The 24,115-nt window shown below is 59.0% G+C and overlaps 2 protein-coding genes across 5 annotated transcripts in view; one reads left to right on the top strand and one right to left on the bottom strand.

Annotated features, from left to right (window-relative positions):
• The first annotated feature begins 643 nt into the window (after positions 1–643).
• On the top strand, positions 644–12,885 carry TBATA (thymus, brain and testes associated). 4 transcript variants are annotated; one of them, XM_070057795.2, is made up of 9 exons: positions 644–758; positions 2,000–2,235; positions 3,763–3,918; positions 4,739–4,818; positions 5,967–6,134; positions 7,886–7,967; positions 8,699–8,846; positions 10,320–10,372; positions 11,347–12,885. In XM_070057795.2, exons 1-9 carry the CDS (start codon positions 712–714, stop codon positions 11,430–11,432), a joined length of 1,056 nt encoding a protein of 351 aa, XP_069913896.1. In that variant the 5' UTR covers positions 644–711; the 3' UTR covers positions 11,433–12,885. The 4 variants fall into 4 exon arrangements, with proteins under 4 accessions (XP_069913896.1, XP_002718609.1, XP_089169528.1 ...); XM_002718563.5 differs by having other exon boundaries at positions 5,964–6,134; XM_089313402.1 differs by lacking the exon at positions 5,967–6,134.
• A 7,987-nt stretch (positions 12,886–20,872) lies between these two features.
• The window catches only part of ADAMTS14 (ADAM metallopeptidase with thrombospondin type 1 motif 14), a 74,512-nt gene continuing 71,269 nt past the window's right edge, over positions 20,873–24,115 (bottom strand). The window contains exon 22 of the mRNA XM_089314114.1: positions 20,873–22,782. Within this exon, the coding sequence (XP_089170240.1) occupies positions 22,310–22,782 (473 nt within the window). The 3' untranslated portion in view covers positions 20,873–22,309. The remainder of the gene's footprint in view (positions 22,783–24,115) is intronic.

Below are 24,115 nucleotides of genomic sequence, written 5' to 3'. Positions count from 1 at the left end.
GTGACAGAGAGGAAGAGAAAAATCGGCCATCCACTGGTTCAAATGACTGCAACAGCCAGGACTGGGTCAGACTGAAGCCAGGCGCTCCATCCAGATCTCTCACATGGGTGGCAGGGGCCCAAATGCCCAAGTACTTGGGCCATCTTCCGCTGCCTTCCCAGGTGTATTAGCTGGATGGGAAACAGAGCAGCAGGGAACTTGAACTGGTGCTTTGGCATCAGAGGTAGCAGCTTAACCTGCTGCCCCACAACGCCGACCCCTGAAGTTTTATTTTCAAAAAGGGTCTGAGGCTCTTCAGTTCTCTGGAAATGGCCCTCCTTGACTTGACATGTGTTTACAGGATTCACCTGTGTCGCTGTGTTTCCATAGCAATAAAGAATCCCCCCTGTCTGAAGGCACCACAGCTTATGCACTTTTTCTTTTGCCAATGGACATTTGGTTTGTACCAGGTGTTTGCTGCATTTGTGCAACGTCAGTAGGAGTAGTCTTTAAAACACCCCCTATGTACATCGGCAAGCTTCTCTCACATCTGGGAGAGACGTTGCTGGCGGTACAGCGTGCAAATGTTCAGTTCCCAAGCTGCTGCCCTTTGTTCCCGCAAAGCGTCTGCTCCAGTTCATACGCGCCCCCATCAGTCCTCGAAACTTCCTGTTCTGCATCCTCAACGCTGGTGCCAGGGGCACTGGCCTGCACAGCGTCAGGAACTCTGCAATGGCTACGGAAGTGACGGCTCAGCTGGCTGAACACCCACTGCCGAGGTGAGGCCCTCGGAAGCTCCTCTGCCGACTGAGGGTGGCGGGTGGTGGGGAGGGGCAGAAGACCAGGGCGGCCTTGGGGGAGCTGGGTAGCCTGGGGCCCCGACACAGGCAGCTCTTCCTCGCCCTTCCCCGCCAGCCCAGGCCCGTGTTAGCTGAGGTTACGGCAGGGCCCCTCCAGGGCTGGGGAGAGCAGGGGTGGGCAGGCGGCAGGAGCTCAGCGCACAGGCACGCTGGGGTTTCTCTGCAAGGGATTTCCTCTGTTAGCTGGGGGCAGAGGGAGCCAACTGACTGCGATTTTCAGATTTTATTTCTTTAAGTCCCAGACTCTCTAGAGACGAATCGAGACTGGAACAGGAAACCCAGGGGCCGGGCCAGCGGAGTCCCCAGAGGGCCCAGGGGCAGCGAGCGCTGCTTAGCATATCCAGAGTCCATCTGTACTCCTGCAGAGGGACACCCTCCAGCCAGGGCCGCCAGCAGGGAGTGCAGACAGCCATCAGGCAGGTGCTCCCACCAGGCCCCGCCCGAGCAGCCCACTACAGCGTCCCTGCTGGGCCTGACTGGCCTCCTCCACGTCCTCCAGGGGCAATGTCCCAGGACAGGGGCAGGGTGTGTTGGGGAGGGTGGGGGGGGGGGACAGAATGCCAGAGACAAGCAGTCTCCAGCGAAGCCCAACGAGAGCTTGATGCTTCCCTGTGGCCTCTCCTGGGGGGACCTGGTGGGGGAAGGACCTGTCAGCCTTGGCTTTGGCTCTGGCTCTGGAGGCTGGGCATGGGGGTGCACAGCAGGGTGACGGCCCACAGCTGGCTTCTACAGGGCTGCCAACAGTTTGGCTTGGGGAAGCCCTCACTGGGGCCAGCCGCTTGCCCCCAGAGGCCCTATTTAAGGGGGTTTTGCTCCATCCCAGGTGTTCAGAGGGGAAGGTAGGTGTGGGCTTCTGTTTTTGCTTTTAGATTTGGTCTGTGGGAGCAACCAGGGGCCCCGGTTATTCCACCCGAGTTCCCGCTGTGGATCCCAGCTCCCTGTCCAGGAAGACTGAGGCTCGCAGGGGCTGGCGTGCTGCAGCCCCTCGGAAGGGGTTTGGGGAGGGCCCAGCTTTGGGCACCTTGGAGCTCGTGGTGAAATCCAGAAGTCGGATTTCAGGGTCGGCAGAATGGGCTGTGGAAGAAGCATGGAGCTCTGACCCAGGCGCGCACGGCAGCCAGCGGAAGCTCCACGCCCCTCTCTCAAACCCTCTCCTTCAGTCCAAAGGCTGAGCTGAAAGCCGAGAAGAAGCCAGGCCACAGGCCACGGAGCCAGGGGGACGGAGGGCCACAGAGAGAGCTGGTGATCCCAGGAGTCGTGGATTTTGAGCTGATCCCGGAGACGGTGACGACCCCCAAGCCCCAAACCCCTGGCTCCTACCGCTTTGGCCGCCTCAGCCACCACTCCTTCTTCTCCCGGCACCACCCTCACCCTCAGCACGTGACCCACATCCAAGGTAGGGACAGCCCGCCCTGGGGGCTGGATGGGGGCTGGGCGTGGGGGTTGGTCTGCGGACTGGGAAGGAATACGGGGCCCAGCCCCTCTTTCCAGGAGGAGGCCACTGAGTATGGGGCCTGGCCAAATCCCAGGGCAGCTCAGTGGCCGGGTGAGAACAGAAGCACGGGCTGCGAGGGCAGAGCACTGCCGCCCCATGGGAATTCCCTCACTGCCAGGTCCTGCCACCTTACACATCAGCTCTGCTCCGTCCTTGAACCCAGGCCACTCCATCTGCTGGACCACCCGGGGCCAGGCGGGGTGGGGTGGAACGGAGCGCCAGGGGTTTGGTATGAGTGTGAGCTGCCTCTAGAGGTGCTAGATCTGGGAGAGAGATAAGAGTGGGCTTCTAGAAGTTCGTGAATTCAAGGCATGAGTTGGGGCAGGCATTTAGCCTCCTGGGCAAGTTGCTGCCTCCTACGTCAAAGTGGCTGAGTTCGATTTCCAGTCCCAGCCCCTGATTCCAGCTTCCTCCAGTGCACACCCTGAGGGGCAGCAGTGACGGCCAAGTCTTCGGGTCCCTGTCTCCCACGTGGGGGACCTGCACTGAATTCTCAGCTCTCAGTTTCAGCCCGGCCCAACACCAGCTGTTGTAGGCATTTGGGGAGTGAGCCAGGGGATGGAAGTTCACTCTCTCTCAGTGCCTCTCAAATAAAAAAGTAAGTTTTAAAAAAAAGTTTGAGTTCATTTCGGCCCCCAAATTTTTTTCCTAAAATGCATATTATTAAAAAAAACTTGCATGAATTTGTTTAAAAATTTGCATCCAAAGAAACTCATACTTTTTTTTAAAAAAAAGGATTCACTCGAAAGGCAGAGAATCAGAGAGAAGGTGAAAGAGAAATACAGAGAGAGCATCCAGCTACTGATTCACTCCCCAGTGGCTGTTACAGCTAGGGCAGGGCCAGGCGTCATGACGCCAGAAGCCAGAAACGCCATCCAAATGGCCCACATGGACGGCAGGGGACCAAACATTTGAGCCATCATGCACTGCCCGTCCAGATGCATTAACAGGAAGCTGCATCAGAAGCGGAGCAGCCAGGACTGAAGCTGGTGCTCCAAAACCGGAAGCCAGCATAGCAAACGCCACAAAGCTGTCCCTTGAAAGCGTGCCTTTCATTCCATTTCCCGTGACCTTTTGGAAGTCCTGTGTACAGATGTGAGAGCCCCTTGAAGAGCAATGGCATTTCACCTGGTGTGCCTGGATGGGCTCAGGAGAGAAGCCCCGGGGCCTGGGCCCGCGGATCCCAAGATGAAGAGAAGAGCAGAGGCCACTGAGTGGGGAGGGGCCGACAGAGTACAGTCCTGAGTCCCGCAGGCAGGCAGCTCAGGAAGCACCGAGTCGCCTTGTCCTTGAGGGTGAACCATCAGGAATAACCTAACAGTCACCCAGACTCTGTGCCCTCACCTCTGGGCTGCCTGGCTCGCAGCCTTGCCCAGAGCTCCCGGGCGCCCCCACGCCTCCCATCCTACAGCCTGTAACCCTTTGCAGATCTAACCGGGAAGCCCGTCTGTGTCGTCAGGGACGAGTTCTCTATGGCACCCTTGCCTGAGTCCACACCCTTGTCTCGCTGTCTGATGGGGATGCCCACCATCTCCAGCCCCATCGGAGACCCCCAGTCCAACCGGAACCCTCAGCTTCCTTCTGGTGGGTACTGGGGCTCCACCATGGGACTCACCCCTCCTCCCCAGGCCTGGCCCACCTGGCAGGTGCTGGGAGCCCTGAGCAGGGAAAGGCCATTACGCAGCAGTGAGGTAGTTCCTCGGGCAGTTCAGCCCCACATGACTCCCCACCCCTGTCCCCGGGTCCCATTCCACAAAAACGTACCCCTGCTGGGACTGCAGGTGCATGGGGCAATAGCAAGCTAGAGTCGTGTGACTTATAGCTGGGCGGAAATGAGATTTGTGTGTTCAGCTAAGTCATGTGCTCAGGCGCTGGCCAATCCAACAGCCAGCCAGGGGCTGATGCGGCCTGCTGGAGGCCTTACCTCTCTGTCACGGGGCCAGAGAGATGCCAGGGAAGGGGCGGGGCAGCCCGTGCAGGGCAGAGAGACTGGAAGGCCAGCTCCAGGGCCCTTCACCAGCCTCTCCAGGGAGCAAGTCAATATCTTGATGACTCGTGTGGGCTTAGCACTTGGATCTCAGTCCTGACTTCAGGTATCCATGAGGGGCAAAGCTAGAGAAAGCCACCCGCACCTCGGCACAGGCAGCTGGGTGTGTGCCAGTGTCTCGCGGTGATGCCACCGGCAGGGCATCAGCTCAGTGCCTCGAGAAGGGAAGTCACATGATTCCCAATCCTTCCCCACCCAAGCGCACCCTTCCCCCTTTCCCTTGAAGACCCCAGCGGGCCAGGAAGGACAGGAGGCTGCCCTGCCCCAGGCCCTCCTGGCCCTCCCAGGCCTGGCATCCCAGGCAGGGGAGGCAGGGCCCCAGGTCCCTGTTGGCAGGATCTTGTCCCCTCCTCCCAGAGGCCTGGAAGAGGGAACTCAAGGAGCTGTCTTCCCGGGTGGCCACCTTCACCAAGGAGAATGAGCTGAAGACCCAAGAGGTAGGCACTCCTCAAGGGAGCCCCTCCCCTCGGGGAGAGAGGCAGGGCCCCTCCCTCCCTTTCTCGCCAAACTCCTCCCACGCCAGCTCCTTGCAAGGCCTGCTGTTGGCCCTGGGGAGGAGGGGGCCGACGAGTAGGAACACCTGGAGGAGGGTGACAGCGTGGGTGCAGAGCGGGGAGGGTGCCCGTGTAGGTGGAGGAACCCAGAAGGGTCCAGGGGAGACGTGACGCAGGCTGGCGAGGGGGGAGATATCCAACAGCTCAGGGGGGTGTCTGCAGGTGGACGAGCAGCCGCAAACACGGGGTGTCTGTGGGGCCCGGGGGTACAGACGGCAGCAGCCAGGGAGAAGGCAGCAGGGGGCTGGCTTTGCATACAGGGAGGAGCCACCTGTTTCTGATTCCCCGGCTTAGCCAAGAGTCTAATCTCATAAGGAGTGGAGAACCCCTCCAGGTTTTCACCCAGGATGGGGACTGGGCCTGGCCCACGTGGTCAAACAGTCAAGATAACTGGGAGGCTTGCAACTGGTGCAAGGACAGGTCTGGCCCTTTGCCGCGGAGTCTCTGCTCCTGGGCCTGGGCATTCAGTGGCGAGGCAGAGGCCGGGCTCCCAGGCCTGCTTGCAGCTCACTCACTGTGGCACTCTGCCACGCTGAGTCTCAATCTTCCTGTCTTTAAAATGGGGAGAAGGACACTGGCAGTCTTAACTGGAATCCCAAGAGCAGGAGGCTCCAAGCCTTGTGCTCAAAGGCCTGGCTTCTCAGGGCAGAGACAAGACACAGGGCTGAAGTAGGAAGACCTGGGGCTGCTGAGCTAGGCAGATGTGGGGCCTTGGCTCGGGGTGTGGTTTTAAATCTCTGATGGGCTGGGAGCTCCTGTATGGGAGCATCGTGGGGCAGCGTTCCAGGAGGAAGAGCCTGTTGGCAGTTGAAGCTGCTTCTAGTGGGCTTGCTACCGTGAGGGGGTGGGGAGGCCGGCCAGGGATGCCAAAGTAAGAGCTTAGCACGAGGTGGGGGAGGCCTGCGACACAGCTGTGGTGCTGGATTCGGGGATGCCCCGCACCTGAGACCCAACCTCCTCCTCACCCTCTGCCTTGCCCCCCCCCCCCTCCGCTTGCTGCCTGGAGTCTCTGTGCACTTGTGTCCCAGCAGAAGGAAGAGCCTCTGCGGGAGCAGGGGGCAAAGTACTCGGCCGAGACGGGTAGGCTCATCCCGGCTTCCGCCCAAGCTGTTGGCCGCCGCAGCTCCCGCCAGCGGAGCCACCGCGCGGGCAGAGATGGAGGAGTGCAAGGCTTCCTCCTGCAGGATCAGGATCTGCTGGTGAGCAGAGGCTAGAGCGGTTGCCACTCCCAGACTCCCAGCTCGTGGGGGATGGCTGCTCCTGGGGACTGCAAACCCCAGCCCACGTCGGGGTGACTCTTGCCCAGCTCTGGGCCTTAGTTCCGTGTTCCGTCCACACTGGGCGCTCGCACACATTACCATCAAAAGTCCTTCTGGCATTGCAGGCATTAATATAGGAAGCTGCAGGGATGGGCTGAGAAGCAGCAAGGTCAAGGTTCTGTCTCGGGTGCTCCCAAACCCTGCAGCCTGCAAGCCTAGCCCCAGCCAGGCCTCCTGCGCTCCTACAGGGGTTTGGCCTGTGCTTCGCACAGCACAGCACAGAGCCCGCCTCCTCCATGCTCAGGTGTCCCCACCCAGGTCTGAGACGAGCCCATGCCTCGCTCCCGCAGGCTGGAGCTATGGGGGGTGGTCCCTGTTAAAATGCGGATCCCTCCAGAGAAGGCAGCCCCTCGCCACCTCCCGGGGACCCATGCTTCAGGCGTTTGCGCTCTTTCCAGTGAGCAGAGCAGACAAGGGCGGGTCCTCCTTCTGCAGATGGGAGGCCCAGGCCCCCCAGGGAAAGAAGGGCACAGCCCGGCGGGACTCAGCGCTTTCTCCACCATAGCGCGACCTCGCCTCGCCAGGAATTAGGTTCTCAGGTCCCGTGGGGAGGGGGCACAGGGCAGGTAAGTTGGAGGTGGGGGCTGGAGAAGGGCCCGGGGCAGATCAGGGTGGGCCCCACAGCAGGGGAGAGGGGAGAGGAGGCGCCTGGGCGTGAGGGTGGGCACCAAGGGGGGCATAGGTCTGGGGAGACGCCAGGCCCAGTCCCAGTTCTGCCAAGGACGATGATCCCTGCCGGGGCTAGCCAGGCCCCTCTGCACCCCAGGGTGGGGGACTGACATCGAAGGCTGAGGGGACCCTGCCCCTCCCAGGACTCCAGGGGCTCCACCTCCCTCCATGGGCCCCGAGCCCCACCCGCCGAAGCCCCAGACACCCTAAGAAGGCTGGCCTAGGGAGCCCCCATAGCCCATCCGAGCCGGAACTGGACCTTTTCCTGATGCTACTTGGCTGGAGAGCACAGGGGAAGTTGAGCCCTGAAGTAGCAAAGACGCCACAGGAGGAAGAGGATGCGGCCAGGAGGGAATCCCACGCCGGGCATCTGGCAGCGGCAGCAGCCCACCCTGAGCCCCAGGCTGCCCAATGGGGCAGCCCCACCTCCCCACTAACAGCGCCAGACTCTGGGAGCTCCAGGGTGGGGAGGCCTGAGGGGGTCCTGAGATCCCCACAACAAGGACCCAGCCACATGGGACTCGGTGCGTGTCTGGGGGCAGTGGGGGGGTTGCTGGCCAGCTCTGACCACTTTCCCACTGAGGGACCCTGGGGGACAGCCAGCCCAAGCAGCCCCAGGGGCGGGGGCCCACCCATGTGGTGTCCGAGGCTTGGCTCCGCCACAAACTCCCTGCTAGGGGTCCCTGCTCAAAGCCAGATTCTTCCCTGTCCAGTGAGGGGTGCAGAATCCTCCCCCAGGACTGCTGTGAAACAAAGCCCTCTGTCCAGTGCAAAACCCCAGGCACAGGGGAGGAAGGGGCCCTGTGGGGGGAACCGGTTTAGCCAAGCCTATGACTATGGGAGCCCACTTCTGGAAGGGGGCCCCTTAGTGCCCCTGGAACCCATGTAGGCCTTTGCTCCTGGCTGGAGCACGCTATCCGGCCCCACTGACCAGGGCCTGTCCTCTGTCCTTCGGTCGGTAGGTCCTGGAGCTCCTTTGTCAGATCCTGCAGACAGACTCGCTGAGCGCCATCCAGTTCTGGCTACTCTACGCTCCCCCCAAGGGTGAGAACACAGCCATGAGGCCTCCTCTCTGCACAGAGGCTGCCAACATCCTGCCCTTGTTCCGCAACTCTGTGGGACTCACACACCACTCAGTTCCCAATCCAAAGCCTTCGGCCTGGGCCTCTCTTTTGGGGAGCCCCAAAGGAACCCTTTCCAGCAGGACAACATCCCTGCTTCCTCTTCCACGGTTCCTGTCCTGCTCCTTGGAGGGGACCCCTCCTCCATACTGGCCCCAAGCCCTGCCACCCAGGAGGGAGAAATCCAGAGATCATGCCTGGCAGACACAGCCCCTCTCACACCATAGTGGGAAATGCACAAATACACATGGGTGCTAACACACACCTGGATGCACACAAACACACAGGCAGGTGCACTTGGGGACAGTGAGTGGATTGAGTGGGAGGGGGAGGAGTGATGTGAGCCAGGAAGCTGATTGGAGAAGGCTTCTCAGACAGGAGAGTGGGGCAGGGGGCGGGGGCCGTCCCCAGCAGACTTCTCAGAGAGGGCCAGGGGGTGTGGTGGGCAGGATGGGGCAAAGAGCAAGGCACACGTGTGCATGTGCAACAGCAGGAATGTCAGGCGGGGGGCTCTGCACATGGGGCCCTCCCCACAGGGCCTGAGGCAGCATATGGGACGCTTAGAGAAAGCTGCCCTTGGCCTGGCTTGGGCAAGCGCCCACTTAGGGGCAGCAAGAAGGCTGCTGAGAACTCCGCCCGGGGCTCTGCTTTCAGAGAAAGACCTGGCTCTAGGACTCCTACAGACAGCGGTGGCTCAGCTCCTCCCTCAGCCTCTGGTCTCCATCCCAGCAGAAAAGCTCCTGCACCAGCTCCAAGAAGTCCAAGAACCACCACCACAAGAGAAGCCGCAGCCAGCTTCCAGGTGGGCCCGCACCTCTGCCTGCCCTTCTCTTCCCAGGACCACGCCCTCACCTGCAGTCACCTGTCTGCCCAGGCGAGGCCAGCAGGGCCCAGAGGAAGGAGCCCGGCATTGGCCCAGGGACCCTCCAATTCTACGCATGCTGTCCAGGGGCCCACACTGCCAGGGCAGACTCTGGCTGCCTGTGGTGGGGTGCCCAAGAGGGTCACCCATGTCAATTGGAACAAGACTGCTGCATAAACCCTATCAGAGAAGCCCCTGGCAGACGGGAAGACACAGGTAGAGAAGAAAAGCCACGTGAGGCTGGCTAAAGGACAGTCCCGCTAGCACCGTGTCCTAGGAGGCTGGAGGAGAAAGAGATGCATGGCTAACTGGGCAAGGGGAGCCTGCAAGGCAGCCGTAAGCGGAGACACGGAGTGCTCGCTGGTTGCCTGACGCCTGACCGCCGGGTGCTTTCCAGATTTCTGGTCCTTGTGACGACCCACGGGGGCTGTACCACCTCTGCCTTACAGAGGAGGAAGTTCAGGTTCAGGAATGATTGCCCGGAGTCTCCTGGCTGCTCACCAGGGGAGCCTGCCAGAAATTCAGGTTCCTGAGAGCCCAGCTCTGCAGGTGGCAGGGAAGGCAGGGGCTCTGTGTTGTCAGCAGTTATCCGGGACTTGGGGCAGCTTGCAGGGCACTGCACCGATGGATGGGATTTGAATAAGCAAATGTGGAGGTGGGAAAAGGCCATGCCAGGCAGTGGGACAAGGGTGGGGCAGACAGGAAGGCTCACACTCCAGGGAGTGTGAAGTCTGGGGTGGCTGGGGCAGTGGGCAGTGGGCAGGCTTGGTGAGAAGGGGCAGGTGGGAGTCAGGGAGGAGGGCTTAGGTTTGCTGAAGGCACAGGTCTTGCTCTGGCCTTGCACTTGCCTTTCTCTGCCGCCCTGAGTGACCAGAGGAGGAACGGCACAGAGAACAAAGCAGACATCCCTGTGACCTTGGGCAAGCCACAGTTTTACCATCTCTCAAAAGCCCCTTCCTAGAGGTGTAGGGAGGGAGGATGGCATCAGGGTGCGAAAGGGATTGGCAAAGTATAAAGCCTGGATCCGAGACCGGGGAGCACCGCCTATGCCAGTGGGGAGGGGGTGGGCGTGGTCTCCCGCACTATGTGTAGTGAGCGAGGGACTGGGGCACAGCTGGGGCTAGGGGTGCCTTGCAGCTCCAGGGGCAGGAGGTGCCTCGCTTCGCGGGGGGACAGCAGGCAGTGGAGTCTGTAGCCTGGGTCCTGCTGGGGGGATGCAGCAAGGCCACGTGGGTCTAGCCACAGTCAGTGGTGATCCGGTGGTCCAGGGGAGGACCTCTTGCCTCTGGCCAGAGCGGAAAGCTGTCTGCACCTGCACCACCGTCCTGGCCTCCCCACCTCCCGCCACGCAGTCCCTACGGCAGTGGCTTTCCAGCCTGACTCTCCTGGCCTCTGCTCTCTGTTTGGTTACAGTCAATCCCCGAAGAAAATGAAGACCCCACCTCTACCCAAAAGCGAAAAGCCAGGTAAGATTCCACACGGGGGCTCGTTCTGCGGGCTCACCAAAGCCCGCTCCGGCTTGATTCCCCAGCAGCTTGGCGATGGGCCCCTGCCCACAGAGGCTGCTCGTTCCACGTACTCACTCAGTCATCCAACAGTGGGCCCTGCGGTCCTGGGGGCAGGGTCCGAGGCCCTGCTGTCACCGAGCATATGTCCTAGTGAGGAGGCGCACAGACAACAGTAACAGCACCTGTGTGTGTGGCGGTGGGGTGGGAACGCTGTGTGCAAATCCCAGGGGAGTGGGTGGTAGATTCGAGAAGGACCAGTGGGCTGTGGGGACAGCTCCTGGAGCTGCGTGACAGGAAGGCTCCAGGCCCAGGCAGACCTGGGAAGGGCCTGCAAGCAGAGCTCCCACCCGCGTGATGTGTGGGCGGACAGCAAGCAGGCTGAGAGACAGGTGATAAGAGATGCAACAAGGCAGGCGTGCAGGGCCGGCCTGCAGGAGGGACCAGGTGTGTGGTCTCGTGCAGCAAGTGCCTGGGGGTTATCAGTGGGGGTGGGTACCCCCTCTGGCTGCTCTGTGAGCATGGGTGGGGTGGTGTGGGGCAAGAAGGGGTGAGGGGGACCAGAGAGGAGTCCACGGCAGCCTTCCCGGTGCTTCAGACCAGAGGCAGGGTGGGGCAGGAGGAGAGGGAGGAGGACAGGTGTCCTCGAGGGAGCTCGTTCTCCACCATCAGACGGTGAGGGGTTCTGAGTGCCCGGCCTGGAGGGGGCACTTCAGGGACGCTTGTTCCTGGATGCCGAAGCCAGGAGGACGATGAGGCTCAGCGGAGAGAATTGGCTCATCCCAGGTCCCCAGCAGAGCTGAGACTGGACACTGGGCTTGCCTCGGGCCTCCCAGCGGCTCTCCCACATGCCCTGGGGAAGGGGTCTACCAGGGCTCCTGGGCAGCTCTCGCCCTCCTCGTCCTCCCCTGCCTGCTGTCTCTCCCCTCCCCCAGAGTACATCGGGAAAGCGCAGGTCCTGCGGATGCCCTTGAGCCTGGACAAAGGCGAAAAACCATCAGAGGCAAAAGCAGGGAGCTGAGAAGTGCAGAGCCCAGCAAGGCACCTTGGCCCGCCTGGCACCAAGGCAGCTCCCAAGTCTGGGAGAACTTCGGCCCCAACCGCTTCAACAGCAGCTCCTAAACTCCTCGCAGAGTCTTCCAAATAAAAGTCTGTCTTCGCTTCGGGAGGACAGGCCCGCTCCCCCAACACTGAAAGCTCTGTGCTTGTGTTCAGCTGCACAGAACCAGTCCTCCCCAAGGGGCCGACCTGGTTCCAGAATGTTCCAAGAACCGCAGGGCAACTGGTTTAGCTGGGGTGGCCTGAGAAACAGGCCCTGCACCTCCCGCAGTCAAGACAGGGTTCTGGGGAGGCTAGGGCAGAAGTCAGGGAAGGGATGCACAGGGTGCCTTAGAGTGAACATGTTCCCAGTGCCCGAGTTTCTGCGGGCTGGGCACAGAGGCAGTGGCTTGGGTAACGGAGCTGTTTCACACACTGCATAAACAATGGCGTCTCCACAAAGCCCTACAAGGTAGAGGATCAGCCGCTCTGTGCACGTTTTGCTTTTTTTTCTTAACATCATAAAACTTCCACGCTAAGTGCACAGTGCAGCGGCATTCAGTGCGTTCACAGTGTTGCACGACCAGCACCGCCACCCTCTGCAGAGCTGAACCCGCACCATCAGGCAGTAGCTTCCTTGCATTATCTGGTCCATTTCTCAACGCTGCAATGAAATTCCTGCAGCTGGACAGGAGGCGCCAGGGTCCACCTCCAGTGATGCCCTTCCTGCACTGGCACAGGTCATCACATGGCGAGAGACAGGAACACACGTGGGTATAGTGTGTCTCTTCTGGCCTCTCTCCCTTTTCTTAAAAAAGCACCTGGATTCAATGGGGGAGCTCCATCCTAATGATCTGTAATCCTACTTGCCTCCCAAAGGCTGACCTCCAAACACCTTAGTTTAATGAATTAAGTTTCCTCTCTCTGAACACCAACACACGAACCCCAGACGACACACTGAAAATACGGCATCCCGCACCTGGCCCCCAAGGCTCGTGTCCCTTTCACAGTGCAAGACCCAGCAGTTCCTTCCCCAGCATCCCAGAGCCTCAACCCTTGCCAGCAGTCACCCGAAAGCCCAAAGTCTTGGGGTTGGCACTGTGGCACCAGTGGGTTAAAGCCCCCGCCTGCGGCACTGGCATCCCCTATGGACACCGGTTCAAGTTCCGGCTGCTCCACGTCCGATCCAGCTCCCTGCCTATGTGCCTGGGAAAGCAGCAGAGGATGGCCCAAGTGCTTAGGCCCCTGCACCCATGTGGGAGACCCAAAGGAAGCTCCTGACTCCTGGCTTCAGATCGGTGCAGCTCCTAACATTGCAACCATTTGGGGAGTGAACCAGCAGATGGAAGTCTGTCTGTCTGTCTCTTCTCCATCTGTCTCAACCTCTCTCTGTAAACCTGCCTTTTAAATAAATAAAATAAATTTTTTTAAAAAAAGGCCAACTCCTTGCCTTCCAACGAAGTCTCACGGCACGGAAGCAGGCAGCTAGGTCCTTCGCCCCGGTGTGACAGGGACGGCCTTGTCCACAGGCCCCTCATTCCCATCTCAGACTAGCTGCCCAGCCCCCAGTCCTCTAGCCCTCCCCAGAGTCTCTCGGGGTGCCCTGCTCACAGCATTCCAGCCCTTCTGCTCCTCCTCTACACTCTTCCAACCTCTGCCCACTCCCCAGTTCCAGGCGCAGCCACAGCAGCAGCCCTACTCCTCGACACCTGTAGGGGTCCACTCTCACCCGCGGATGAGAGACCCGCAGCTGGGTAACTTCTCATGGGAAGGGGGGTTTGTTTAGCTCACAGTTCAAGGCGTGGAGGGATGGCCTTGCTGACAGAGTCCCGGGCAGCACAGGACATGGCATGGCAATGTCCATTCACTGATGCACACTGGGATTGGTTCTGCTTTTTGGCGACTGTGAATAACGCTGCAATGTACAAAAGCAGTCAATATTTATATTGCAGCATAAATAATAATGAAGTAATCCACAGCACCCAGAGTACACTAAGGCCACAGAGACAGGACGTGGAGTCCTGGTTCCTGGTTCTCAGTCACCAGCAAGAGCCCTGTGTCTCCCCCTGTCTTCTGTTGCCGGAAGAAAATGCCCAAGGCTGGTGTATTATGAAGATAAAGGGCTCACCGAGCTCCCAGCTTTGGAAGCAGAGCGCGCACGATGGGGCAACCCCAAGTGTTCCGCCTGTGGTCAGGGCCTCCTGGCAAGATGGCTCACAGTGGCAGCAGGGTGAGTGGAAGAGACCCCACGGGAGACAGGAAGCCAGAGATGGGGAGGAGCCAGGCGAGCGCTTTCTAGAACAGCCTCCTCTTCAAGACCAGAGTTAACCCCTCCCCAGGCGCTGCCGCCAATGACCTGGCCACCTCCCACCAGGCCCTGCCTCGCCATGGTTCCAGCAGCTCTTGGCCACACTTTGGGGATGAGGCCACCAGCATGTAAACCCCATCCAGACACAGCCCCTGGTGCCTTCCTTCCAGCCATCCATCCCCTCACCCCAGCGTGAATTTTGCTGTGATCATTCAGCACCTGTGCTATTCCTGACTGCTGCCTTTTTTTTTTTTTTTTTTTTTTGGACAGGCAGAGTGGACAGTGAGAGAGAGAGACAGAGAGAAAGGTCTTCCTTTTGCCGTTGGTTCACCCTTCACCCTCCAATGGCCACCACGGCTGGCGCGCTGTGGCCGGCGTACCGCGCTGATCCGATGGCAGGAGCCAGGAGCCAGGTGCTTTTCCTGGTCTCCCATGGGGTGCAGGGCCCAAGCACCTGGGCCATCCTCCACTGCACTCCCTGGCCACAGCAGAGGGCTGGCCTGGAAGAGGGGCAACCGGGACAGAATCCGGCACCCCGACCAGGACTAGAACCTGGTGTGCCGGCACCGCTAGGTGGAGGATTAGCCTAGTGAGCCGCGGTGCTGGCCAACTGCTACTTTCAATTGACCTTTTCTCTGCCTTCAGGACACGTGGCTCTGTTGCCCCGTGATCATACCCATGACAACATGGCTGTGATGGGTTGTACATATAGATACATATACATGTGTTAAATATACACGTGTTGCAATTGAAGATGCTTCTCCATGTGCCACCTAAGCTCACTTACTGGACCATCAGGATAAGCTTAACGTGCCTTGGGAAACACTGATTAGCAATGATTGCCATTTGAAAAATGAGAACCCTGAACTTTATGTGCATGTCAAATATACATAACCTTCATTGGAGGGTGAACCAACGGCAAAAGGAAGACCTTTCTCTCTGTCTCTCTCTCTCACTGTCCACTCTGCCTGTCAAAAAATAAAAATAAAAAAAAATACATAACCTGGAATATTTGTACATTTGTGCCCAGCAGTATACTCCAGGTCATAGTTGTTTAAGCCACACAGGAATCTTTTTTTAAATTTTTTAGATTTATTTATTTATTTGAAAGGCAGAGAGTTGCAGAGAGACAGAGTTAGGCACACACACACAAACACACACACAAAGATCTTCCATCTGTTGTTTACTCCCCAGTTGGCTGCAATGGCCAGAGCTGGGCCAGTCTGAAGCCTGGAGCCAGAAGCTTCTTCCAGGTCTCCCATACAGGTGCAGGGGCCCAAGGACTTGGGCCATTTTCCACTTTTTCCCAGGTGCATTAGCAGGGAGCTGGATGGGAAGTGTAGCAGCCAGGACTCTAACCGGAGCCCATATGGGATGCTGGTACTGCAGGCAGTGGCTTTACCCACTATGCCACAGCACCAGCCCCCACACAAGAATCTTAAAGGTAGGTACCACTGTTAGGATAAGTTGACAGATAAGGCGCTGAACGCTGAAGTCATTTGTTCCAGATCATAAAGCAAAAAACGTGATTTAGGACTCAGGCTCTGGAAGTTACTTATTTTTTCTTAAAGATATACTTTATTTGAGAGGCAGAATTACATATGTAGGGAGGGAGAGACAGAGAGATCTTCCATTCGTTGGTTCACTCCCCAGATGGCCACAATGGCCAGAGCTGGACCAGGCCAAAGCCAGGAGCCAGGAGCTTCATTGGGGTCTCCCACATGGGTGGCAGGAGCCCAAGTACTTGGACCATCTTCCGCTGCTTTCCCCAGGCCATTAGTAGGGAGCTGGATTGGAAGTGGAGGAGCCCGGACACGAGCCAGTACTCATATGGGATGCCGATGTCACAGGCAGCTGCTGTACCCACTACACCACAGTGCCGGTCGTAAAACCTGGCAGTTTAAATGGGAAGAACCAGTGCAAGATACCAGTAGCATGATTCAGAAAAGTAGCCTACAGTTACACAGCTGACCGGCACCTCTCTCACCTGTGCTCGACAGGGGGTCCCGCAGTTCACCTCCACTGCAAATCGGCTTCATTTCTTCTGCATGCCAGGTGATTTTCTGCAGTCTGGCTTCCATTTCACTGCCATGGCTTTTTGCCATGTCAACTACACTCCTGACATCACTGTACAATATTTGCTAACTCCGCAGTGGTTCGTTCTTGGTCTCTTAATCCATACAACTACCTCTCCAACTCCTGGTACTGTCTTGTCTCAACTCTGAGTTTTTGTTCCAAAGAGTTCCAGTTATCTGTAAGTGCTTGAAGATGGCGTTCCTCTGAGTCAATCAACTAGAATTTTCCCCGAGCTCTCTGGAGGAGCAGACATCTCCGCTGGTATCGATTGCTGTGGATCAGCTCTGCTTTCTCCATTCAGCTAAGTTCTTGCTTACTCTCAGAGATCACTAACCTAGAGTGCTCATTGCTTAGCTTCTTTCCTCTGGCCAGCAGGAAGGGGACGATCAACAGTGCCTCTGGGAGCTTTCCCAGATCTGGCCATCTCTGGCAGGCTAGGGACAGGCCACTAAGAATTGGAGAGTTGGGCAGTTTGGGGGCCCACGCAGGAAGGTGGACAACTGTTCGGTTGCACAGACAGCACATCGGGGAAGGTCCTCCCCAAAACCCTGCCCCACACAGCTGTCCCTGGGCAATCCCCTCCTCTCCTGAGGCCTCAATCCAGGCCTGAGCTCACTAAGACCCCTGTGCAACACTTGTGTGAACCCAAGGACAGAATCCATGGTGGTTTCGCCTCGAACGAAAGCTGCCGTGGCCAAGCGTCAGCAGACTGAGTTCCTGGCTGGGAAGAGGCCGTGTGGCCAGGCTTCCCCTGCACCAGCGGCCTCTCGCCCCATGACTGAGCAAACCCTATCCCAGCCTAGAGGAGACCCACAGAGTGGAAGCAAGAGCATCAGGACGAAGGCTGGCTCTGTGTGCCAAGTGTCCCACATGTCCCACGTCCAGGACAGCTTGAGGCACACTGACGCTGCCTTGCTGTGTAACCGGCTTCCTGCACCTTCAGCTTTGAGAAAAAAGCAGTAAACTTTTTCTGTGGCCCCGAGTGCTCGGAGCAGCCATTCGGATCACTCTGAGGCCACCCTCCCAGGTTTCAGCCCTCACCTTGACGTTGAATAAACTCTGAATTTTCAAATGGCCTCATTTTACTTTGGTTGACATTGGATACTCTGTGATTCTAAGTTCCAGCTAGAAAATCATCTGGGGTAACCAGCAATAAAACTCACTAATAGGGCAGGTGTTTGGCTCAGCACTAAAGATGCCACTTGGGATACTCGCATTTCATATCAGCGTGCTGGGTTTCAGTCCCAGCTCCATCCCTGGTTGCAACTTCCTGCTCATGCACACCCTGGGAGGCAGCAGGTGGTGGCTCACATGCTTGGATCCTTGCCACCCACGTGGGAGACCCAGATGGAGCTCCAGGCTCCTGGCTTCCTCCTGGCCCAGCCCCAGCTGTTGCAGGTATTTGGGGAACTTTACCGGCAGATGGAAGAGCTCTACTTGTCTGCCTCTGTCTCTGCTGCTTTGCCTTTGAACTTGTTTTTCAACACTTCATTCATATTTGTTACATGCTTTCTGTGTCCTTGGTCCTACCCCTAGCATTGGACACACATTATTCCATGTAGTCCTTGTAACAATGAGACAGGATATTATTATTTTTCCCATTTTTAAGTACAGAAACTGATGCAGAGAGAGAACAATTAGTGTGATAGAGCTGATAAAGGGTGACCCACGCATGGAATCGACATAGCTTATTATGTCCCTAAGCGTCACGGAGGGGTCAAAAAGAAACCAAGGCACAGTGCCCCCTTCAGGCGCTTCCGGGGCCCAGGTCTGTGGCTTCCCCAGCTGCTCTCTTCTGGCGGCTTTTTCTCTCCAGAGCTTCCAGCTGCACACCTTGCAATCTGGTGTAGCAAGGGGTGCTCTGCAGCCTGGTTCCAGGCCCCCAAAGCCACCCGACTGGGAACTGTACATCCTGGTCTTAAAAGCAAGGTGGAGGCCAGCACCGCGGCTCACTAGGCTAATCTTCCACCTTGCAGCGCCGGCACACCGGGTTCTAGTCCCGGTCGGGGCGCTGGATTCTGTCCCGGTTGCCCCTCTTCCAGGCCAGCTCTCTGCTGTGGCCAGGGAGTGCAGTGGAGGATGGCCCAAGTGCTTGGGCCCCGCACCCCATGGGACACCAGGAGAAGCACCTGGCTCCTGCCTTCGGATCAGCGCGGTGCGCCGGCCGCAGCACGCCGGCCGCGGCGGCCATTAGAGGGTGAACCAACGGCAAAGGAAGACCTTTCTCTCTGTCTCTCTCTCTCTCTCTGTCCACTCTGCCTGTCAAAACAATTAAAAAAAAAAAAAAAAAGCAAGGTGGAGGAAGAGGAGAGGGGTGCTCCAGAGGTTTGCTCCTTTGTTCCTGGCACTGAAAGGGCCCAGCCCGACCGCCTCTGTTCCCACGGCCTCACAGCAGCTTTGCCCAGGTCAGGGGGACCGAGGCAGCGTGCTGTGGCCACAGATCAAACCCAGACCACCGGAAGATTTTTTGATCTCTGGAGCACATACCACTTGCTAACATTTAGAAATCAGTGTTTGATTCTTCTCTCCAAACATCAGGAGGCATAGAAACCCCTGATCCTTGCTCCACTTGGCCCAAGTCCCCCTTCCCATGACCCCCACCCCCCTGACCAGATGAGCCCTGAGTTTGCGGGCCCTGCTCTGGCGGTAACCTGCTGGCCGTGACCGCCAGGCTCCGGCTCACTCATCATCTGCTTGCTTTGCTCTCTAGCTCCCCCACCTGACCGTGCTGGTCTACTGCACAATGGCCTCTAGGCACTTAGCTGATATGAAATGCTTTTTATTTATTTATTTTTCTCTGAAAAGCAGAGCAATGGAAAGAGAAAGAGATCTTTCACCCACTGGTTCACTCTCCAAATGCCTACAGCAGCCAGGGCAGGCCCAGGCTGAAGCCAGGAGCCCGGAGCTTCACCCAGGTCTCCCACATGAGTGGCAAGGACCCAAGTACTTGAGAGTCACCATCTGATGCCCCCAAGAATGTGTATTAGCAGGAAGCTGGACCTGGAAGCAGGTCTTGAACCCAGGCACTCTGACGTGGGACACAGGTGCCACTTGCTGCTTTAGACACTCGTAACATTTCAGTTGCATTCTCTTATCTGTTTGTATGACGGCCCCCTCCTCCCACATGCGTCCCTTCTCTCCTAAGCTCACTCTTTGGAATGCGATTCCTCTGCTTACTTTGCAACCTCCGCTCTGATGAGCTACAAAGCACGACTCTGTAGGCCACAGGGCTTTGGCTGGTTGCTGCAATGCAGCACTGTTCTCTTGCAATGCCCTGCACCCTGGGCAACACAGGTAACCAGGACCACAGACAAGGCTGGGCCTCCCAAGCCCAAACTCAGAGTCAGGCAGCCTCGGGTGGCAGGAGTAGGAGACCCGGAGGGAGACTGGAGAAGGGGAGGAGCTCACAGGCTGAGGTCTGGGGACTCTGTTGCGTGGCCCACAGCTCATCTGTCCCCCAACAGGCCTGGGTCTGTTAAGCCTCACACACTCCAGGAATAACCCAGTGACAGGTGTCCCTCCTGGGAGGCGCTCTGGTCACTACAACACCTCGTGTTTCCTGGGCACACTGAATTCAAAGTGTTCTCACAGGTGAGGCAGGCCAATGCTTTCACCCCCACTTTTCAGATGAGCAGGTGGACTCTGGGACCCCCAGAACCTTAGAGCCCAAGGCTCCTTGGAGGTGTCTCGGCTCTGCCCTGAGGCTGGCCTGTGGAGAGGCTCCTTGAGGTTGGTTTCCCTATCCCTGGTCTTTGATCCAAGCCCTGCAGGCCTGCTTCCAGACGCTGTGCTGACGCCCCAGATGCTGAGAAAGGTCTCCAATATCAGAACATTTTAAATGGCCATCCCAGTGGGAGCAATGATCAGCAGCCACCATGCACAGGACCATGGAAAGAGCACCACAGATTCTTAGGGGAATCTGGGCTCAGTGGAGAATGGGTGCGGTGATGGATTGGCAATGTCTGTTATGGCACGGGAAGGGGTGCATCAACATGGATTTCCACGTGTGATCCCTGTCCCATGCAATGCACAGGACTGCTGTTAGAGGCGGGGTGGTAGGGCTCTTGGCGGGGAGGGCCTATTCTGCACTACACCCCTCCACAGCAAGAGCTGCCTGAGCCAAGTGGAAACACACCCAGGGCCCGTGATCCCCTCCGTGCAGGTCACACTCATTCAGGTCCCTGGCTGAAAGATCCTGAGCCCACTGCGGGGCGGGGCGGGGGGGGGGGTGCTGTGCTAGCATCACTCTAGGGCCCTCCCCCTGAGGTGTGACCCTTCGCAGTACTCGCACTCCTAGGCCAATGGCAGCTGCTTGCCCAGAGCTAGCTAGCTCTGGAGGGACTGGCGTCTGCAGGAAGATCTGCGTGGCAGGGGGCTGGGAGGGCCCTGGGCTGGCACGTGCAGTCCTGGGAGGCACCAGGAGTGGGGAGGGAAGGGCGAGCACTCCAGCCTGGGGGTGTCTCTGTGCTCTCGGGGGTCCACTGATGATGCACACACGCAAACAGGGTGCAGTGACATCTGACAGGGGTGCAGCAGGTTTAAAATTGCACAGCATGGCCAATGAGACTCACTGCACCCATTCCACCTCCCACCCCACCATGTCCTACCTGGCATCCAGGTGCTGCTTGGGTTCCCCCAGGTAGGGAGCCTGCACCGCCTTCTCAGGAAACCCCCATCTGAACAGCTCTCAACACCAGAGCGCTCTTCTCTCAGCGGGCCCCAAAGTGACCTCCCAGCACCTCCACCCTCTGGACCAAGTCCTGCTGGTGCCTGGCCCAGGACCCCACAGCCCCTCTATGGTGCAGCCTGAAAGGGATCCTGGGCCCCAGCTCTGTTCCTGTCCCGCGGCCCTGACTTGTTGCTCAGAGGACCTCCCAGGGCCAGTGGGGCCGAGCCAGGGAGGCTGAGGGTCAAGGCTCCATGGACGCCAACCATGTCCTGCCCCTCCCCCAGCCATCTTGTGACAATGCAGCCCAGGCCCTTAGCACTTCATGGTCCTCTTCGTCCAAAAGAAAGAGAAAGGAAAACACAGCACAACCTTTTGGGTTCAAAACAACACACCAAGGGCAAGGTTAATAAATACACGTTTACAGGTCTGGATGTCCAAGGCACAAGAGTTCCCACCTGCAGGTGGGCCAGGCCCGCGCCCACAGGCAGAAGCACGCACCCCGGCATCCTGGGTAGGGGCAGGGCAATGGGGAAGACAGCACCCGAGGAGGCCGCGGCACCCTCGGGCTCCAAGGGGATGCAGGCCAGGGGCCTGCCGCTCCTCTTCCTCCAGCTGGCTCAGAACAGCCGCTGCCCTGGGAAAGAAGCACCAACAAGCCTCCCCGGGCCCCTCTCTGAGTGCACACCCTGAGAGTGAAGCCCTAGGAGGCACCCTGAGAGCTAGAGGGTCTAAGGCTGCTGCTTGCCCCTCACAGGTGACACAGAGGGAGGCTGAGCCAGGCAGAGGCCCTGAGCCCCGTGGGTCAGTGTGACCTCCCCACCTGGCCCTGGGGCAGACACTGGCATCTGCCTTGGGCCCTCAGCCCTGGTGACCCTTGTCATCCCCAGGCCTGGCTCCAGAGTTGGAGCCAGCACTTGCCCCGCCCCTCAGAGCACCACACACCTGGGCCCCACTCAGGCCAGGCAGGAGTAGGCCCGGACTCCGGCGGAGGCTGCGTCTGGCAGGGAGCATCTTCCAAGGGGTCCAGCCTGAGACCTCCCATCTCCTCTGTGTCCAGTCCCTTTCGCCACCCAGAGTGATGACCGAAGTTCCCTTCCTGGTCCTGCCAGGGGCCAAGCACCAGCGTAGAACCCCACAGACAATGAGCACTTGGGGTCCAGGGGGTCCTGAGCCTCCTCGGCTGGGAGGCCAGCCTGTAACCTGGAGTCACCAGAAGAATGAGAGGCGACGTCTGTAGGGCAGGATGCGGCCACGGGTGCTCCCAGACTCCACTCCCGGCCTCAGCTTGTGGAGCTGCAAGGAGCCCTTGGCCTCCTACCCACACCAGCCTGGCAGCAGGGAAGGCCCCCTGCCCCCACCCTCAGCCTGCTCTGTGTACAGCCTCCCTGAACCCCCGCCCCTGCTTTGCCTTTCTGGGGCATCCACTGGGATCCCCACGAGTTCTGGAGAAGCAGGCAGCCCAGACGGCTCCCAGTGTGGGTTTCAGACTTGCCTGGACCAGGCTCTGGGTGGGGGGGCAGCAGCTGGCCCTCGGTGCAGGCCGGAGGGACACACGGGCCCCGGGAGGCCCAGCCCCTGCTGGGCCACTTCTGAGGTATCTCGGGTTGGAGCTTTCCCTGATCATCCTCTCGCTCCCACCCCTGTCACCAGCAAAGAGTGTCACGGCCCCACAGGAGAACAAGAAGGAAATAACTTAGAAGGAAGTCTGTGCTTGGCCCGCCCCATTGCATGTCCCCTGAGCTGGGGCGCTGGGGGTGCCGAGGGGCACAGCATGTAAACGTGACTGGCAGGCCAGGCCAGGCTGGGCTCATGTCACTGGGGAGGTGGTAGGAAGGCTGGTGCCTCCATGTGTCGGGTCCTCCCAGGGCTGTCCTGTAACCTCAGAGGCTGGCACAGGTGCCCGGGTCCAGCCCCAAGGCAGTGCCTGGGGAGTGGTAGAGAAAAGGTCCCCAAATTCTCCAGGGCTCAGTTTCGGGGAAGCAGGGCGATGTTGGGTGACTGCAGAGCTCGCATCCAGAGGTCCTGGGGGCTCTGTGGATGGACTGTGCTGATGGTCATCTGCTCCCACCGGTCCTCCGGTGGGCACCGCAGCACCTGGGGAGGGGCCGCCAGGAGTGGAGGAGGAGGGTGGTGAAGCCGGGCTGGGGTCTGGGCTGGGGTCACGGGCTGAGGCCTTCTTGGTGCAGGAGGCACAGCATAGGCGGTGGTAGCCGGGGATGGAGCAGTAGCGATCAAGCACTTGCATCTGGCAGAAGATGGACCGGTCCCCCACGCAGGGCTCTGTTGCACACAGCAAAAGGCCTGTCAGCAGCCACGCCTCCCTCTCACCCTTGCTGGGCTCACCAGAAAGCACTCCCCCCTCAAGCCGGGCAGAAGAAGGGCGGGGCCTCAGGAGCAGCAGTTCCCAACCTGGGAGCCTCAAAACCGGGCATCAGCACCACCCAGAGGTTTCCTGGGAAATGCACCCTCTCGGGCCGTGCAGAGGCAGAAGTTGGGGCAGCACTGCATTTCAACCATACCCTCCAGGTAATTTGTGCACAGAGGAAAGGTGAGAACCACGGCCCTACGCAGTGCATCCTCACACGCAGCTGCACCCTGGGATCCCAAGGGAGCTTCACAAATGGCCAGTGCCCACCCTTGGCCCAGAGCCCAGGCAGCCTGGAGCATGGTCTGCACATGGGGCTGCCGCAGGCCTCGCCTCTCCCAATCGATCGGAAGGACCTGACCCACTCCACCCAGAGTGGACGCCCGCGTGTGTGAGAAGCAGGTGAGATGCCTGCCCCCGGTCAGCACACGCGGGCAGCAGTATGCCCTCCACACAAGACTTGCGATCAAGACTTGCAGGGTTGGGCTCGAGGCCAGGCCCTCCCACTAAAAAAAGGTCTTGGACAAGTCACTGAAGAAACACCAGGCTAATGCTGACGCTTGCCGATGAATCGTAAGTTAGCGTTCATACAGTGCCTGGCACAGAGAAGGACTCGCCATGCTAACATCACCTACAAATGCTTCTGTGCGAAGTCCAGGTTGCTCTTTCCAGACTGAAAGAAAGGTAGAGCTCTGCTTTCCCTGAAGTGTTGAGAAGGAGGGAGGGAGGGAGGAGGGAAGTGTGTAGGTTGCTGGTTTAGAACAGATCAGAGATCGGAAGGCCATGGCCCCTAGAGGGCGCCAGAATTCTGGGTCCAGAACCACCTTCCTTTCCTTGTGGGAGGCAGAGGAGGCAGACCCAGCAACTGGCCGGCCTGAGGCTGGGCAGGCAGCAGGGAAGCAGCGAGGTCAGAGGGCCATGGGACCCTGTAGTTCTACAGATGAGGTCACAAAGCTCAGAGAGGCACAGCGATTGCAGCAGGTCACACAGCCGATGGCCTCCCCACCAGGGGTCAGGCTCTCGTCTTTCCATTGCTCACCTTCCCAGACCTCAGGAGGGTGGGAGAGGGAAGCAGAGGCAGGGCCTGGGAAGGGGGCCCGCACAGAGCCTGGCACCTAGCAGGTGCTCAGAAGTCTTCATCCAAGGCTGGGCAAGCGGAGAGCTGGGAGTGCCGGCTCTCACGCAGCAGGGACCCTGCCGCCCTCCCCACAGCCTGGGCCGCCTTGGAGCACACCCCTGCTTATCCAA

The sequence above is a fragment of the Oryctolagus cuniculus genome, chromosome 15 (assembly GCF_051225735.1).
Source record: "Oryctolagus cuniculus isolate XC-2025 breed Fujian yellow rabbit chromosome 15, ASM5122573v1, whole genome shotgun sequence".
Classification (NCBI taxonomy): Eukaryota; Metazoa; Chordata; class Mammalia; order Lagomorpha; family Leporidae; genus Oryctolagus; species Oryctolagus cuniculus.
The sequence above is the reverse complement of the archived record's forward strand: the minus strand, read 5'-3'. Positions and strand labels throughout refer to the sequence as shown.

What these genes read in the sequence shown, in the direction of transcription:
- TBATA (XM_002718563.5), top strand. Translation starts at nt 712, where the DNA reads ATGGCTACGGAAGTGACGGCTCAGCTGGCTGAACACCCACTGCCGAG. An exon ending in GAACCCTCAGCTTCCTTCTG is followed by an intron (nt 3,919 to 4,738) that starts GTGGGTACTGGG and finishes CCCTCCTCCCAG; the next exon opens with AGGCCTGGAAGAGGGAACTC. An exon ending in TGCAGGATCAGGATCTGCTG is followed by an intron (nt 6,135 to 7,885) that starts GTGAGCAGAGGC and finishes TTCGGTCGGTAG; the next exon opens with GTCCTGGAGCTCCTTTGTCA.